The 15,157-nt window shown below is 43.0% G+C and overlaps 1 protein-coding gene across 4 annotated transcripts in view; it reads left to right on the top strand.

Moving 5' to 3' along the window:
- LOC110503872 (lissencephaly-1 homolog A) overlaps positions 1 to 15,157 on the top strand; it is an 83,637-nt gene that overhangs the window by 30,591 nt on the left and 37,889 nt on the right. For all 4 annotated transcript variants that reach the window (XM_036962036.2, XM_036962034.2, XM_036962037.2 and 1 more), the window contains exon 2: positions 1,286 to 1,598. In XM_036962036.2, the coding sequence (XP_036817931.1) occupies positions 1,567 to 1,598 (32 nt within the window). In that variant the 5' untranslated portion in view covers positions 1,286 to 1,566. The remainder of the gene's footprint in view (positions 1 to 1,285; positions 1,599 to 15,157) is intronic.

Raw genomic sequence — 15,157 nt, forward strand, 5'->3', positions numbered from 1 at the left:
TTGAAGCCCTTGTCAGTTGATTTAATTTGTATTGTTATCAGCCAATTCAGACCCAAAATTAGTTTGGGTCTGCCTGGAGATTTGGCTGTACAGTCAGCCATTAGTCTGTCCTGCTTTCTACTGTTCTATTGGACAGCCATTGGGATGGGAACGGAAGTGGGCTGCCTTCAGCTGGATGAATCTGGGTCATCTCTCTATCCTGCATGTGTCAGGGTCTCCCTACAGGGTGAACCAAGGGCTCCAGACTGAACTGCCACCGTGACATGACCAGGCTACCTCGTAGGGCTGGAGTAGTGTGTTGTTGGTGGTGGAAGTTAGAAGAAGAGGGGTTATTGGGAGAGTTGTACTGGTGACTCACCTGATGAAAATGAGGATGTTTTGAATTCTTGCTGGGTGTCACATTGTGTTGACCAAGCCTTAAGTATATTACAGTCTATTGAGTCAAGAGGTCAGCTGCATTATTGTGACCTCTCCATCTCTTTCTGGTTCTCAGTATTGTGACGAGATGGCTTTAGACCAAGGGGGCCCACAAAATTGGGGAGTAAAAAGGGGCACACATTGTAGTTTATTTTCTTTGTCTCGTGGGCTGGAGGAAGTACCCCTTTTTTCTCCCCAATTTCGTCGTATCCAATTGTCCCATCGCTGCCTCTCCTGCGTCCGTACGGGAGTTGTGACTGTCGAGAGCCATGAGTTCTCCAAAACACGACCCAGCCAAGCTGCACTGCTTCTTGACACAATGCTCGTTTAACCCGGAAGCCAGCCGCACCAATGTGTCGGAGGAAACACCGTACACCTGGCGACTGTGTCAGCTTGCATGCGCCCGGCCCACCACAGGAGTCTAGATCGCGATGGGACAAGGAAATCTCAGCCTGCCAAACCCTCTCAACTCGGGCAACGCTGGGCCAATTGTGCGCAGCCTCATGGATCTCCCAGTCACGGCTAGCTGTGACACAGCCTGGGATCGAACCCGGGTCTGTAGTGACGCCTCAAGCACTGCCTTAGACCGCTGCGCCACTCGGCATGCCCCACAAATTGATTTTAACAAACATTTGGTCCCCCCAAAAATGTGTCCCTCCGTTTAATTTCTAAATCACGACGCAATCCTTGTGCCCAAAAATGTGCCCACCTCTGCTTTAGACACATGATCTTTACTGTCATATGAATGTTCTCGTCCCCAGTTCTATGTGGTGTCTGTCATGCATAATACTGACCGCTCTGGCTCCTTTTCTCTCTCCCTCGACTTTCTCTCTCATGCTCATATTCTCCCTGCTCTTTCTCTTTCCAGATGCGGTTTAGAACTGACTGGTAACCCTACTGCAGGCGTAATCCTCGTCTCGTTCCTGGAGCCAGAGCTTTTGGGGGGCAGAGTCCTGCGTTAGTGGCAGAGCCTCCATCCCCCAGTTAGCCGGCGTCGTTGTTGTGCATCGGAACGCCATCACTGTCAGTGTGTCTGGTGTTCATTAGATTGAACTGATCTGATCTTCTGACTGGGGAAACTGCAGCAGCTGCAAGCCACGCCTTGTGCTCGACCATCCCTGGCCCCGCCCACATATCCCTGCTGCCACCATGGTGCTGTCACAACGGCAACGAGACGAACTGTGAGTAACACATACACGACCAACCATGTTAAAACACAACCCACAATTTTGTTGCAATAACTTGCTGAGCTGCCCTGTCTTTGATATCCACCACCATCTGTTCCCTAGAGCCACCCTGAATAACACAGCCATGTGACATCAGCAGTACCTGTGACATCAGCAGTAACTCTATCAGGGACTGTGGCTGGTTAATGTCTTTATTAGGTGGGCTAGAAGCCCCATGAGCTCAATACATGCATCTGTATTCAGCAAAGTGGGGAAAGCAAGTGAACACTGAAAATTGCATTTCCTTCCTAGCCCCACTGCAAAGTGCAAACCTTCTATGCCTTGTTAACCATTCGATCCATTCCAGAGACACAAAGCAACATATCTCTAGCAAGTAGTTACCATTGTTCTCATCAGACAGACATGGATGTAGTGAAGGAAAATGCCAACTCACTCACAGCACAAGATGTGCATTGATTTTTGAAACTGACCAACTGAGGTGAACAATAACTATCAGGCCCACCCAGGAAGAATCAATGATCTGTAGTTAGGTGGGGTGCTTGGGTCCCAGACACCCCTGAGGTCCCCAGCCCAAATATATTGATCTCCTCCTTCCTGTCTCAAATGTTATTGATCACTATTCAGTTTGGCCTCTGTAACCCAAAAGATGGCATGAGGCAGAATATAACAAAGGATGTGGATGATGACACAGCCTAATATTCCTAGTGCAGAGGAGATCTCTTTAGCTTGTGGCCAAGGAAATGGTCTGAGGTATACAATGGCTTTTGTACTTTGTGGAAGTCCAGACAGTCCCATGTGTGTTGTCCCGCGAATCGTTACCCAGAGGCATTGATTTGCGGAGTTCTACACACACACAGATGTGTTCATCTGTGCAGTAAGTCAGGGTCGATGTTGAAGCCAATAGCAGGGACACTGTTGTAGCCAGAAATAACAGGGTAGGTGTGTAACCATCCCTGCGGTGTCCGTTGCCCTGTGGTGTCTATGAACCTGGTAATTAACTCCTGAGGTGGGGGATAGGGTTAACACAGCCCTGTGTCAGATCAGATGCATGATGAGAGTTGTGTAAGAGAAGGTGAAGGTGTGTGGGGGGGGGGTGTGTGTATCTGAGCTCGGCCTGGGGTAAGGGGATTTCAGATCTATAGGAGGGGAGAGATGTCAAAGGTTATGCGTTTAATTAACACACTAATTTCTGGGGTCACATTAATGCAGGAATGAAAAATATTTGTTTTTATATCTTGATGAGTTTTTAACGATGTATTTTGTAAACTGAGATCAAAAATGCTTGTTGTAATAATAAGCTCTCGTTATCAATGAAATATCTACATTCACGAACCGGCATTCTATCAGCAGACAGAGCTCTGACTGTTGTGGAGCCACTTGTAGCTGGCTACATTTTTCTGATAAACATTAGACATATTATGATCATGCATTTGTTTTTGCAAAAAAAATACCTAGCCTTTTCATTATAAGCTAATTTACTTAGCTAGCTATGTGTGGCTGCTGGCCAAATAGCATTGCCTTTCTGTTGTCATCTGAAGCTATTTTCTGCCGAATGTGTTGCACTAAATGTACTTCGTGTGAAGGAAAACGAGTTGCATGCCCCTGATCACTCTATTGAAGCAGAAAAATAACCGGTTGAAATGGTTTAATGATCTGCGTTTTGAAAATGTATCTGTAATATTGTGTTAGGAAGAGTTTGCCTAACAATGCATCTTTTATTTGCATTGATGAACTAAGTTGGTGCTGTTACCTTATCTGTAATGAGATCGGTAGACAATGAATGTGTCGGTCATTCACATGACATAACAGAACACTCGTCATTCTCTTGAAACGGTTTTAGTTTAGCCTTCGAAGACATGGGGCCAAATTAACTCTCAGTATCGCTATTGAGTGTTCCGTTGGGATTCTAATCCTCCATGCTCTTTAATCAGAACACTGAGCAGGCTCTTCACATTCTTCTCCTTCTACTCCGTTATGTAATGCCCGGACACGCACTACAGGAAACCAGTATGGGACCATTGCTCCATGCGAGCCGCCAGGCCGATGAGGACCAGCATCTGTTGCATTCCATCTATTGTGGAGTCTGAAGGCTCTTGACAGTAAAACACCCACTCCGATCTGTGTGACAGACCAACCGCCGGTCCCGCTCTATCTGTGTTCTGTGAACCCTGGTGGGAAACCGGGTAGACATCTTGAGTCATTACATCTAAATCAATGGACTGACTGGAGGGAAATGGTGACTGTTACCAGCTGACTGCCCGCATGCCCCGGCCTCCTCAATACTCTATGACCCCTGTTCCCCTCCCTCACCCTCTTCATGGTTTGTTATCAAGCCGCACACAAATGGATCTTGTTCCCGTTCTATTTAAAACTTCCTCCACTCTGCCATTGCTTTTGTCTCAACTCAACTGTCAGATTGAGCTGGAGAGAGAGATGGTTCTTCAGGGCATGTGTGAAAGCTTCTATAAATTGCTGATGCTTTTTGAAAGAGAAAGTCTAGTAGAAGAATGCATTTTGCTCACTGATATATAAGACATGTCACCATAGAGATTGTTAGTTCAGGGAGAAAGAACGGGGAAGACATTTGTGTGCTGGTTTTGTAAGACTAGACTTTTTTTGAGAAACTTTGTGGTTCTTGGAGGTCTTCCTCACTGATGTAAATTGTATTTATATATGTATACATATTAAGTGAGAAGCCTTATTCTGAAAACAAAAATATTTGTCTTAGGTGTCAGGCCTATTTTATCAGCTGTTACTATTACGAATTTTTTATTTTTTTATTTTTTATTCTTATTTCCAGAACCAATGAAAAGCACGTATTTTGTTTTTCCACTCTTGATTGTTACTTAACTTATCCATGCCGTTTCTTTTTGGGATAGCTAAGCTTCTCGTCTCTCCCTGTGGAATTGTCAGCTGACGTTCCTGAATATGCTAAACATGGAGACGTCATCAAATGAACACATTTTGTCGGCAGATATATTGCTGTAGTGGTACAACAAGCTCAATCACTCCCTGTGCTCTGTATTGGGTGTGGCAGCTGGCTCCTATGGGAAATGGCTCACACCTGTCCATCTTGTCTACACACTCACCCCTACATACACTCACCCCTGTGGCGTGCTCCTGGTGGGCTGGGTATCGAGTTTGGCTGGGTGGGCTGGCAAGGGGTCCATCATTAAAATGTTCTAATATCCAGCCTGTCAGATACGCACAGACCTGATTGTGTGGGACACAACTGTTCTAACCACTGAAAAATGCTGGTGCTCAGACCATGATAACATACATTTTTTTGCTTGTTGAACCTAGTGCATTAAACATTGGACAAATGTGCTTTGTATACATTACACAAGCATGAAGTGTACTTCAGCAGGCTAATCTAACAACCTGACTTGTGGGTCTTGCTGCTAGTCCTCTCTGCTGCTGAAAGCTGAATACATGAGTTGGTAATCTAAAGCCTGTACTCCCCCACACTCCCTCGTTGGTCTCGCCCCTTCTCTTGATTTCTCCCTCTTGCGCTCTCCTCTACCCCGTTTCTCTTTTTTTTTCTTTTTTTTAACACTCAAGCTGAACAATGTAACACCTGGTAGGTTTAGTCTGCCCTTGACTGCTGAGAGGCGCAGCCTTTGCAGAGCCCACCAAATCCCATTATGCCTGCTACTAGTGGAAGAGGCCATTAGTTGTATGACGAATGTACGGCAGATTGTGTTCACCATGCATATTTTGTGTGTGGTGTGCATTTGCAGCTGACTCAACAGTTCCAAGCTAGACACACAAACACACACCTCACCTCCATGTGTTGTAGAGCTCACTGACCCTCCAACCAGCAGATCAGTACCATGTCATTGCCTCTGTATGGAGTGGGGAAACTGACTTGGTTGGTACTGGTAAATACTACAGTCAGAATTACCTTCATTTCACTCCCTTTCCCTGTGCAGATTCACAGCTGTTTAGATAGCACTCCATACTGCTCTCCTACACTAAGTGCTGAACTGTGCTGGGCTCCTCTAATCTAATCCCAAACCAGTCAACACCGGGTTGAGAGTACGCTACAGGGACCACTGTAGAATGATCGGACCCGTTTGTTGGTACGTGTCAATAGGGCTGGGCGGTATATAATATTTTATGATATACTGGTATTGATGCAGGGACCAGTTTGGGTTTTTACTTTACCTTCTATAATGGTATTTGAATGTTTGTTAACTTCTCAGGGTTAGGCACCCCGACGGTCGCAGATTTTAGAGAAACAACAAATGTTCGTACATATAAGTGTCTTATATCGGTTGAAAGCTTAAATTCTCGTTAATATAACTGCACTATCCAATTTACAGTAGCTATTACTGTGAAAAAATAGGTCTGATATATTCCACTCTGATGGTGAAATGTGTACTTACATTCTGAAATCCTGCTCTGATTTATCAACCCAAGGGTCCCAGAGATGAAATGAAGTGTTGTTTTGTTAGAGAAAATCCCTTTTCATATCCTAAAAAGGTCCATATAGCATACACGATCGATTTTGTATTTTCACTCGTTCAATTTGCAAAGAAAGGAATCTGAAAATCTAACCCTAAACGTTCTTTCAACCAGTCAAATCACGTTCGTATGTATTCTTCAGAGATCCTAGAACGTAACCAGACTTCACTATATCATTAGGAGTATAGTATATCCTATAGGACACCAAATTTGGTCAGTGACACCTTCATTGCATGCCGACGACGCAGGCGGCCTTCATTGGTCGACTAACTTTGTCAAATAAACATCAATCGGGGTCAAACAAAGCTAGCTAGATAGCCAATGAACTGGGCTTTACGGGAGTATCCGGAACCCTGTATCTGTCGCAAAATGTAGCTGCTAACCTTATGCAACAGCATGCCTTTCCTTTTAGACAAAAATGTATACGAATATTCAGAGTTATGAAAACTGGGTGTTTTGCAAATGTTAAACTTATAATGAATACTAATACTGGAAAAGCTAAGTTGAAGTCTAAGTATACAGATTTTACGATATTCTTGCAGAAAAATGTAATATGAATGCAAATGTCTACTTCACGATTTGCCCAAATGTACCTGGGTGACTTCGCACTAAATGTCATGTAGTTTGCTCATGCTTCAAATTGCCCTTCTGAGAATTTCACACTGCTGCCATCTGGTGGACACAATTGGAATTATGACCAGAGTGATGGCTGGAAGTGGGACCTTTGTTGCATTTCAAAAATGGTGGTAGAAAAAAACAACGGTTGTTTTGTCTTTGTCTTTTCTTCTACCAGATCTATTGTGTTGTTCTCCCGCAATAAATTCACTTTTCCACAAACTTCAGTGATTCCTAACAAATGGTATCAAGAATATGCATATCCTTCCTTGAGGGCCTGAGCTACAGGCAGTTAGATTTGGGTATGTCATTTTAGGTGAAAATGTAAAGAAAACATAGGGATAGCCCCCCCCATTTTTCTAAGACTTGGATTAGCTAACACAACGTGCCATTGGAACACAGGAGTGATGGTTGCTGATAACGGGCCTCTGTACGTATGTCAATTCCATAAAATAAAAATGAGCCATTTCCACCTACAATAGTCATTTACAACATCTACACTATTAATGATCAATTTTATGTTAATTTAAAAATGGACAAAAGTGCTCTATCAGGACATTTCTAAGTGACCCCAAACGCATGCACGGTAGTGTGTATATATTTTACACTATTCTATGATATCTATTGCATCTTAGTCACTCTGTCACTGCTCATCCATATATTCTTATCCCATTCCTTTACTAGATTGTGTGTATTCGGTTTTGCTGTGGAGTTGTTAGATATTACCTGTTCGATACTGCTGCACTGTCGGATCTAGAAGCATAAGCATTTCGCTACACTCTAACATTTACTAACCATGTGTATGTGACCAATATGATTTGAGGAGTGGTTAATTCCAGTCCACAAAAAAAAAATCCCCCCAGCCCCAGCTGAAACACCTGACTCTAATAATCACCTAATCATGATCTTCAGTTTAGAATGCAATTTGATTAAACAGCTGTGTTTGCCAGGGATGGAAAAAAGTGCGACATCAGTAAGGCCCTTGGGGAAAGGAATTACCCACCTCTGTGCTAGAGGGTAAACCTTTTTCTAATGGCTAAAATAGTTTCCCCACCCCCTCAATCTACAAACAATACCCCATAAAATACAAAGCCCCCCCCAAAAAACGATTTACCATAATTTTTTTTGGGGTGGGGGGGGGGTTATATTTACATAAGTGTTCAGACCCTTTACTCAGTACTTTGTTGAAGCACACCTGTATTTGTGTAATTTCTCCCATCAAGCGCTGTCAGGTTGGATGGGGAGCGTTGCGGCACAGCTATTTTCAGCTCTCCAGAAATATTCAATCAGGTTCAAGTCCAGGCTCTGGCTGGGCCTCAAGGACATTGAGACTTGTCTTGAAGCCACTCCCTCGTTGTCTTGGCTGTGTGCTTAGGGTCGTTGTCCTGTTGGAAGGTGAACCGTCGCTCCAGTCTGATGTCCTGACAAGGCTCTCTGTACTTTGCTCAGTTCATCTTTCCCTCCATCCTGACTAGTCGCCCAGTCCTGGCCTCTGAAAAACATTCCCACAGCATGATGCTGCCACCACCATGCTTCACCGTAGGGATGGTGCCAGGTTACTCCAGACATGACATTTGGCATTCAGGGCAAAGATTTCAATCTTGGTTTCATCAGACCAAAGAATCTTGTTTCTCATGGTCTGAGAATCTTTAGGTGCCTTTTGGCAAACTCCAAGCGGGCTATCGTGACTTTTACTGAGTGGCTTCTGTCTGGCCACTCTACCATAAAGGCCTGATAGGTGGAGTGCTGCAGGTATGGTTGTCGTCCTGGAAGATTCTCCCATCTCCACAGAGGAACTCTGGAGTGACCATCGGGTTCTTGGTCACCTCCCTGACCTAGGCCCTTCACCCCTGACTGCTCAGTTTGGCCAGGCAGCCAGCTCTAGGATGTCTTGGTAGTTGCAAACTTAATCCAAGAATGTTGGAATCCACTGTTCTTGGACCTTCCATGCTGCAGAACTGTTTTGGTACTCCTCCCCAAACGTGACCCTCAACAAAATCCTGTCTCGGAGCTCTACGGACAATTCATTCGACCTCATGGCTTGGTTTTTGCTCTGACATGCACTGTCAATGGTGGGACCTTTTTATATAGACAGGTGTGTGCCTTTCCAAATTATATCTCGTCAATTGGATTTACCACAGGTGGACTCCAATCAAGTAGAAGAAACAGCAAGGATGATCAATGGAAACAGGACGCACCAGAGCTCAATTTCGAGTCTCATAGCAAAGGGTAGGAATACTTGTTGTTTTTTATTTTAGCTTTATTTAACTAGGCAAGTCAGTAAAGAACATTCTTAATTACAATGACAGCCTAGGAACAGTGGGTTAACTGCCTTGTTCAGGGGCAGAATGACAGATTTTTACCTTGTCAGCTCGGTGATTCGCTTTAGCAATATTTAGGTTACTGGCCCAACGCTCTAACCACTAGGCTACCTGCCGTCCTGAATAAGATATCAGTTTATGTTAAAGACATTTGCAAAAATTACACACACACAAAAATATCACTTATTCATTGAGGTATTGTGTGTAGGTTGCTGAGTTATTTAAAAAAAAATATATATTTTAGAATAAGACAAAACGCAACAAAATTTGGGAAGTCAAGGGGTCTGAATACTTTGAATGCACTGTATGCACGCATACAGTACCAGTCAAAAGTTGACACCTAGTCCAGGGTTTTTATTTACTTTACATTTGTCGAATTTCTTTCCTTCCATTTGAGCCAATCAGTTGTGCTGTCTCAAGATACAGAAGATTGCCCCATTTGTGTAAAAGACAAAGTCAATTTTATTTTAAATATAACTGGGCAAGTCGGTTAAGAACAAATTCAAATTTACAATGATGGCCTACCGAGGAACAGTGGGTTAACTGCCTTGAGGGCAGAACGACAGATTTACCTTGTCAGCTCGGGGATTCGATCCAGAAACCTTTCAGTTACTAGCCCAACGCTCTAACCATTAGGCTACCTGCCACCACATTATGGCTAGAACAGCTCAAATAAGCAAAGGGTGGCTACTTTGAAGCATCAAAACTATGAAATAACACAAATGGAATCATGTAGGAACCACAAGTTAAAAAAGTGAACAAATCAAAGTAGCCACCCTTTGCCTTGATGACAGCTTTGCACACTCTTGGCATTCTCTCAACCAGCTTCACCTGGAATACTTTTCCAACAGTCTTGAAGGAGTTCCCACATATGCTGAGCACTTGTTCGCTGCTTTTCCTTCAGTCTGTGGTCCAACTCATCCCAAACCATCTCAAATTGTGTGGCCAGGTCATCTGATGCAGCACTCATCACTCTCCTTCCTGGTAAAATAGCCCCTTACACAGCCTGGAGGTGTGTTGGGTCATTGCCCTGGTGAAAAACAAAATGAGTGGGACTATGTGCAAACCAGATGGGATGGCGTATCACTGCAGAATGCAGTGGAAGCCATGCTGGTTAAGTGTGCTGCGAATTCTAAATAAAATCACTTGTCACCAGCAAAGCACCATCACACCTCCATGCTTCACGGTGGGAACCACACATGCAGAGATTATCCGTTCACCTACTGTGTAGGTGAGACACGGCGGTTGGGAACCAAAAATCTCACATTTGGACTCGGACCAAAGGACCGATTTCCACCAGTTTAAATGTCCATTACTCATGTTTCTTGGCCAAAGCAAGTCTCTTCTTATTGGTGTCCTTTTAGTAGTGGTTTCTTTGCAGCAATTCAACCATGAAGGCCTAATTCACGCAGTCTCTTCTGAACAGTTGATGTTGAGATGTCTTACTTGGACTCCGTGAATCATTTATTTTGGCAGCAGTTTCTGAAGCTGGTAACTCTAATGAACTTACTCTCCTCAGCATAGGTAACTCTGGATCTTCCATTCCTGTGGCAGTCCTCGTGAGAGCCAGATTCAATATTGCACTTGAAAAAAACTTTCAAAGGACTTGAATTTTTCTGTATTGACTGACCTTCATGTCTTTAACCTGTTATGGCTGTATCCCTTTGTTTTCAATTTCTGCCTGAAGACATACCCTAATCTAACTGCCTGTAGCTCAGCCCCAGAGGCAAGGATATGCATATTCTTGTTATCATTTGAATGGAAACATTCTGAAGTTTGTGGAAATGTTCATTGAATGTAGGAGAATATAACACAGTAGATCTGATGGAAGAAAAGAGAAAGAGCATACGTTTTCTGTTTTTTATTGCTGTAGTATCTTTCACATGTACTAGAATAGGATGCTGGAGATAATTTTGATGGATAACACAAGAGGGCAACTGTAGGTGTGCAAAGTTTCAGACTGATAACTTCAGGAATGGGTGAGCTACATGGCAATTATCTGCCGAAATTGTTGCCACCCCTATTACTAGCCTGTTCAACCTCTCTTTCGTGTCGTCTGAGATTCCCAAAGATTGGAAAGCAGCTGCGGTCATCCCCCTCTTCAAAGGGGGGGACACTCTTGACCCAAACTGCTACAGACCTATATCTATCCTACCATGCCTTTCTAAGGTCTTCGAAAGCCAAGTCAACAAACAGATTACCGACCATTTTGAATCTCACCATACCTTCTCTGCTATGCAATCTGGTTTCAGAGCTGGTCATGGGTGCACCTCAGCCACGCTCAAGGTCCTAAACGATATCTTAACCGCCATCGATAAGAAACATTACTGTGCAGCCGTATTCATTGATCTGGCCAAGGCTTTCGACTCTGTCAATCACCACATCCTCATCGGCAGACTCGACAGCCTTGGTTTCTCAAATGATTGCCTCGCCTGGTTCACCAACTACTTCTCTGATAGAGTTCAGTGTGTCAAATCGGAGGGTCTGTTGTCCGGACCTCTGGCAGTCTCTATGGGGGTGCCACAGGGTTCAATTCTTGGACCGACTCTCTTCTCTGTATACATCAATGAGGTCGCTCTTGCTGCTGGTGAGTCTCTGATCCACCTCTACACAGACGACACCATTCTGTATACTTCCGGCCCTTCTTTGGACACTGTGTTAACAACCCTCCAGGCAAGCTTCAATGCCATACAACTCTCCTTCCGTGGCCTCCAATTGCTCTTAAATACAAGTAAAACTAAATGCATGCTCTTCAACCGATCGCTACCTGCACCTACCCGCCTGTCCAACATCACTACTCTGGACGGCTCTGACTTAGAATACGTGGACAACTACAAATACTTAGGTGTCTGGTTAGACTGTAAACTCTCCTTCCAGACCCATATCAAACATCTCCAATCCAAAGTTAAATCTAGAATTGGCTTCCTATTTCGCAACAAAGCATCCTTCACTCATGCTGCCAAACATACCCTTGTAAAACTGACCATCCTACCAATCCTCGACTTTGGCGATGTAATTTACAAAATAGCCTCCAATACCCTACTCAACAAATTGGATGCAGTCTATCACAGTGCAATCCGTTTTGTCACCAAAGCCCCATATACTACCCACCATTGCGACCTGTACGCTCTCGTTGGCTGGCCCTCGCTTCATACTCGTCGCCAAACCCACTGGCTCCATGTCATCTACAAGACCCTGCTAGGTAAAGTCCCCCCTTATCTCAGCTCGCTGGTCACCATAGCATCTCCCACCTGTAGCACGCGCTCCAGCAGGTATATCTCTCTAGTCACCCCCAAAACCAATTCTTTCTTTGGCCGCCTCTCCTTCCAGTTCTCTGCTGCCAATGACTGGAACGAACTACAAAAATCTCTGAAACTGGAAACACTTATCTCCCTCACTAGCTTTAAGCACCAACTGTCAGAGCAGCTCACAGATTACTGCACCTGTACATAGCCCACCTATAATTTAGCCCTATCAACTACCTCTTTCCCAACTGTATTTAATTTATTTATTTATTTTGCTCCTTTGCACCCCATTATTTTTATTTCTACTTTGCACATTCTTCCATTGCAAAACTACCATTCCAGTGTTTTACTTGCTATATTGTATTTACCTTGCCACCAAGGCCTTTTTTGCCTTTACCTCCCTTCTCACCTCATTTGCTCACATTGTATATAGACTTGTTTATACTTTATTATTGACTGTATGTTTGTTTTACTCCATGTGTAACTCTGTTGTTGTATCTGTCAAACTGCTTTGCTTTATCTTGGCCAGGTCGCAATTGTAAATGAGAACTTGTTCTCAACTTGCCTACCTGGTTAAATAAAGGTGAAATAAAAATAAAAAATGTAGCATGAAGTCACCCAGGTGTCCCACACAAGTTGCCCAAATGTACCCAAGTGGCCGAATTAGTGAAATTAACTATATACATCAGTGCAAATAACTATATACAACATATCAAAAAGCAATTCTAACACACACACACACACCAACAAAAAAGTTTACAAAAAAAAAAAAGCAGTACACCCTTTGGAAGTCCTCAACACAATATTGGGCGTGCAAAATTATTCAGCCCCTTTACTTGCAGTGCAGCAAACTCTCTCCAGAAGTTCAGTGAGGATCTCTGAATGATCCAATGTTGACCTAAATGACTAATGATGATGATAAATACAATCCACCTGTGTGTAATCAAGTCTCCGTATAAATGCACCTGCACTGTGATAGTCTCAGAGGTCCGTCAAAAGCGCAGAGAGCATCATGAAGAACAAGGAACACACCAGGCAGGTCCGAGATACTGTTGTGAAGAAGTTTAAAGCCGGATTTGGATACAAAAAGATTTCCCAAGCTTTAAACATCCCAAGGAGCACTGTGCAAGCGATAATATTGAAATGGAAGGAGTATCAGACCACTGCAAATCTACCAAGACCTGGCCGTCCCTCTAAACTTTCAGCTCATACAAGGAGAAGACTGATCAGAGATGCAGCCAAGAGGCCCATGATCACTCTGGATGAACTGCAGAGATCTACAGCTGAGGTGGGAGACTCTGTCCATAGGACAACAATCAGTCGTATATTGCACAAATCTGGCCATTATGGAAAAGTGGCAAGAAAGCCATTTCTTAAAGATATCCATAAAAAGTGTTGTTTAAAGTTTGCCACAAGCCACCTGGGAGAGACACCAAACATGTGGAAGAAGGTGCTCTGGTCAGATGAAACCAAAATTGAACTTTTTGGCAACAATGCAAAACGTTATATTTGGCGTAAAAGCACACAACTGAACACACCATACCCACTGTCAAACATGGTGGTGGCAGCATCATGGTTTGGGCCTGCTTTTCTTCAGCAGGGACAGGGAAGATGGTTAAAATGAATGGGAAGATGGATGGAGCCAAATACAGGACCATTCTGGAAGAACCTGATGGAGTCTGCAAAAGACCTGAGACTGGGATGGAGATTTCTCTTCCAACAAGACAATGATCCAAAACATAAAGCAAAATCTACAATGGAATGGTTCAAAAATAAACATATCCAGGTGTTAGAATGGCCAAGTCAAAGTCCCGACCTGAATCAAATCGAGAATCTGTGGAAAGAACTGAAAACTGCTATTCACAAATGCTGTCCATCCAACCTCACTGAGCTCGAGCTGTTTTGCAAGGAGGAATGGGAAAAAATGTCAGTCTCTCGATGTGCAAAACTGATAGACATACCCCAAGCGACTTACAGCTATAATCGCAGCAAAAGGTGGCGCTACAAAGTATTAACTTAAGGGGGCTGAATGATTTTGCACGCCCAATTTTTCAGTTTTTGATTTGTTAAAAAAGTTTGAAATATCCAATAAATGTCGTTCCACTTCATGATTGTGTCCCACTTGTTGTTGATTCTTCACAAAAAAATACAGTTTTATATCTTTATGTTTGAAGCCTGAAATGTGGCAAAAGGTCGCAAAGTTCAAGGGGGCCGAATACTTTCGCAAGGCACGTGTGTGTATGTATATGTGTGTGTGTGTGTGTGTATATATATATATATGTGTGTGTGTATGTGTGTATGTGTGTATATATGTATATGTGTGTATATATATATGTATATGTGTGTGTATATATATGTATATGTGTGTATATATATATGTATATGTATATATATGTATATGTGTGTGTATATATGTATATATGTGTATATATATGTATATGTATGTGTGTATATATATGTATATATATGTATGTGTGTGTGTATATATGTATATATATATGTGTGTGTGTGTGTGTGTGTGTGTGTATATATATATATATATATATATATATGTATATATATATGTGTGTATATATATATATGTGTATGTGTGTGTGTGTATGTGTATATATATATACACAAACAAACCACACATTTCATTACAAATTTAAAAAAAATATATTTCATAAAACGGCATTAGCACTTACCCGTCCAGAAGTACGTCCTGTCCTTGCAGAAACAGCTCCTCAGTTCCTTTTTGAATCATAACACTCAAAGATTCCTCAAGCAAAAAATCTCTCACTTCCACTTTTTCACTTTCACTTTAGACTTTGACTTCGCTTTTCCTTATTTATTCGCCATGATGTCTTCAATGAAATCGTTGAAAATACAACTTTCCGAAATACAGCTGCGCGTAACAAGCCTC

Source organism: Oncorhynchus mykiss, chromosome 24, assembly GCF_057628025.1.
Source record: "Oncorhynchus mykiss isolate SJ-2025 chromosome 24, ASM5762802v1, whole genome shotgun sequence".
In the NCBI taxonomy this organism is placed as follows: domain Eukaryota; kingdom Metazoa; phylum Chordata; class Actinopteri; order Salmoniformes; family Salmonidae; genus Oncorhynchus; species Oncorhynchus mykiss.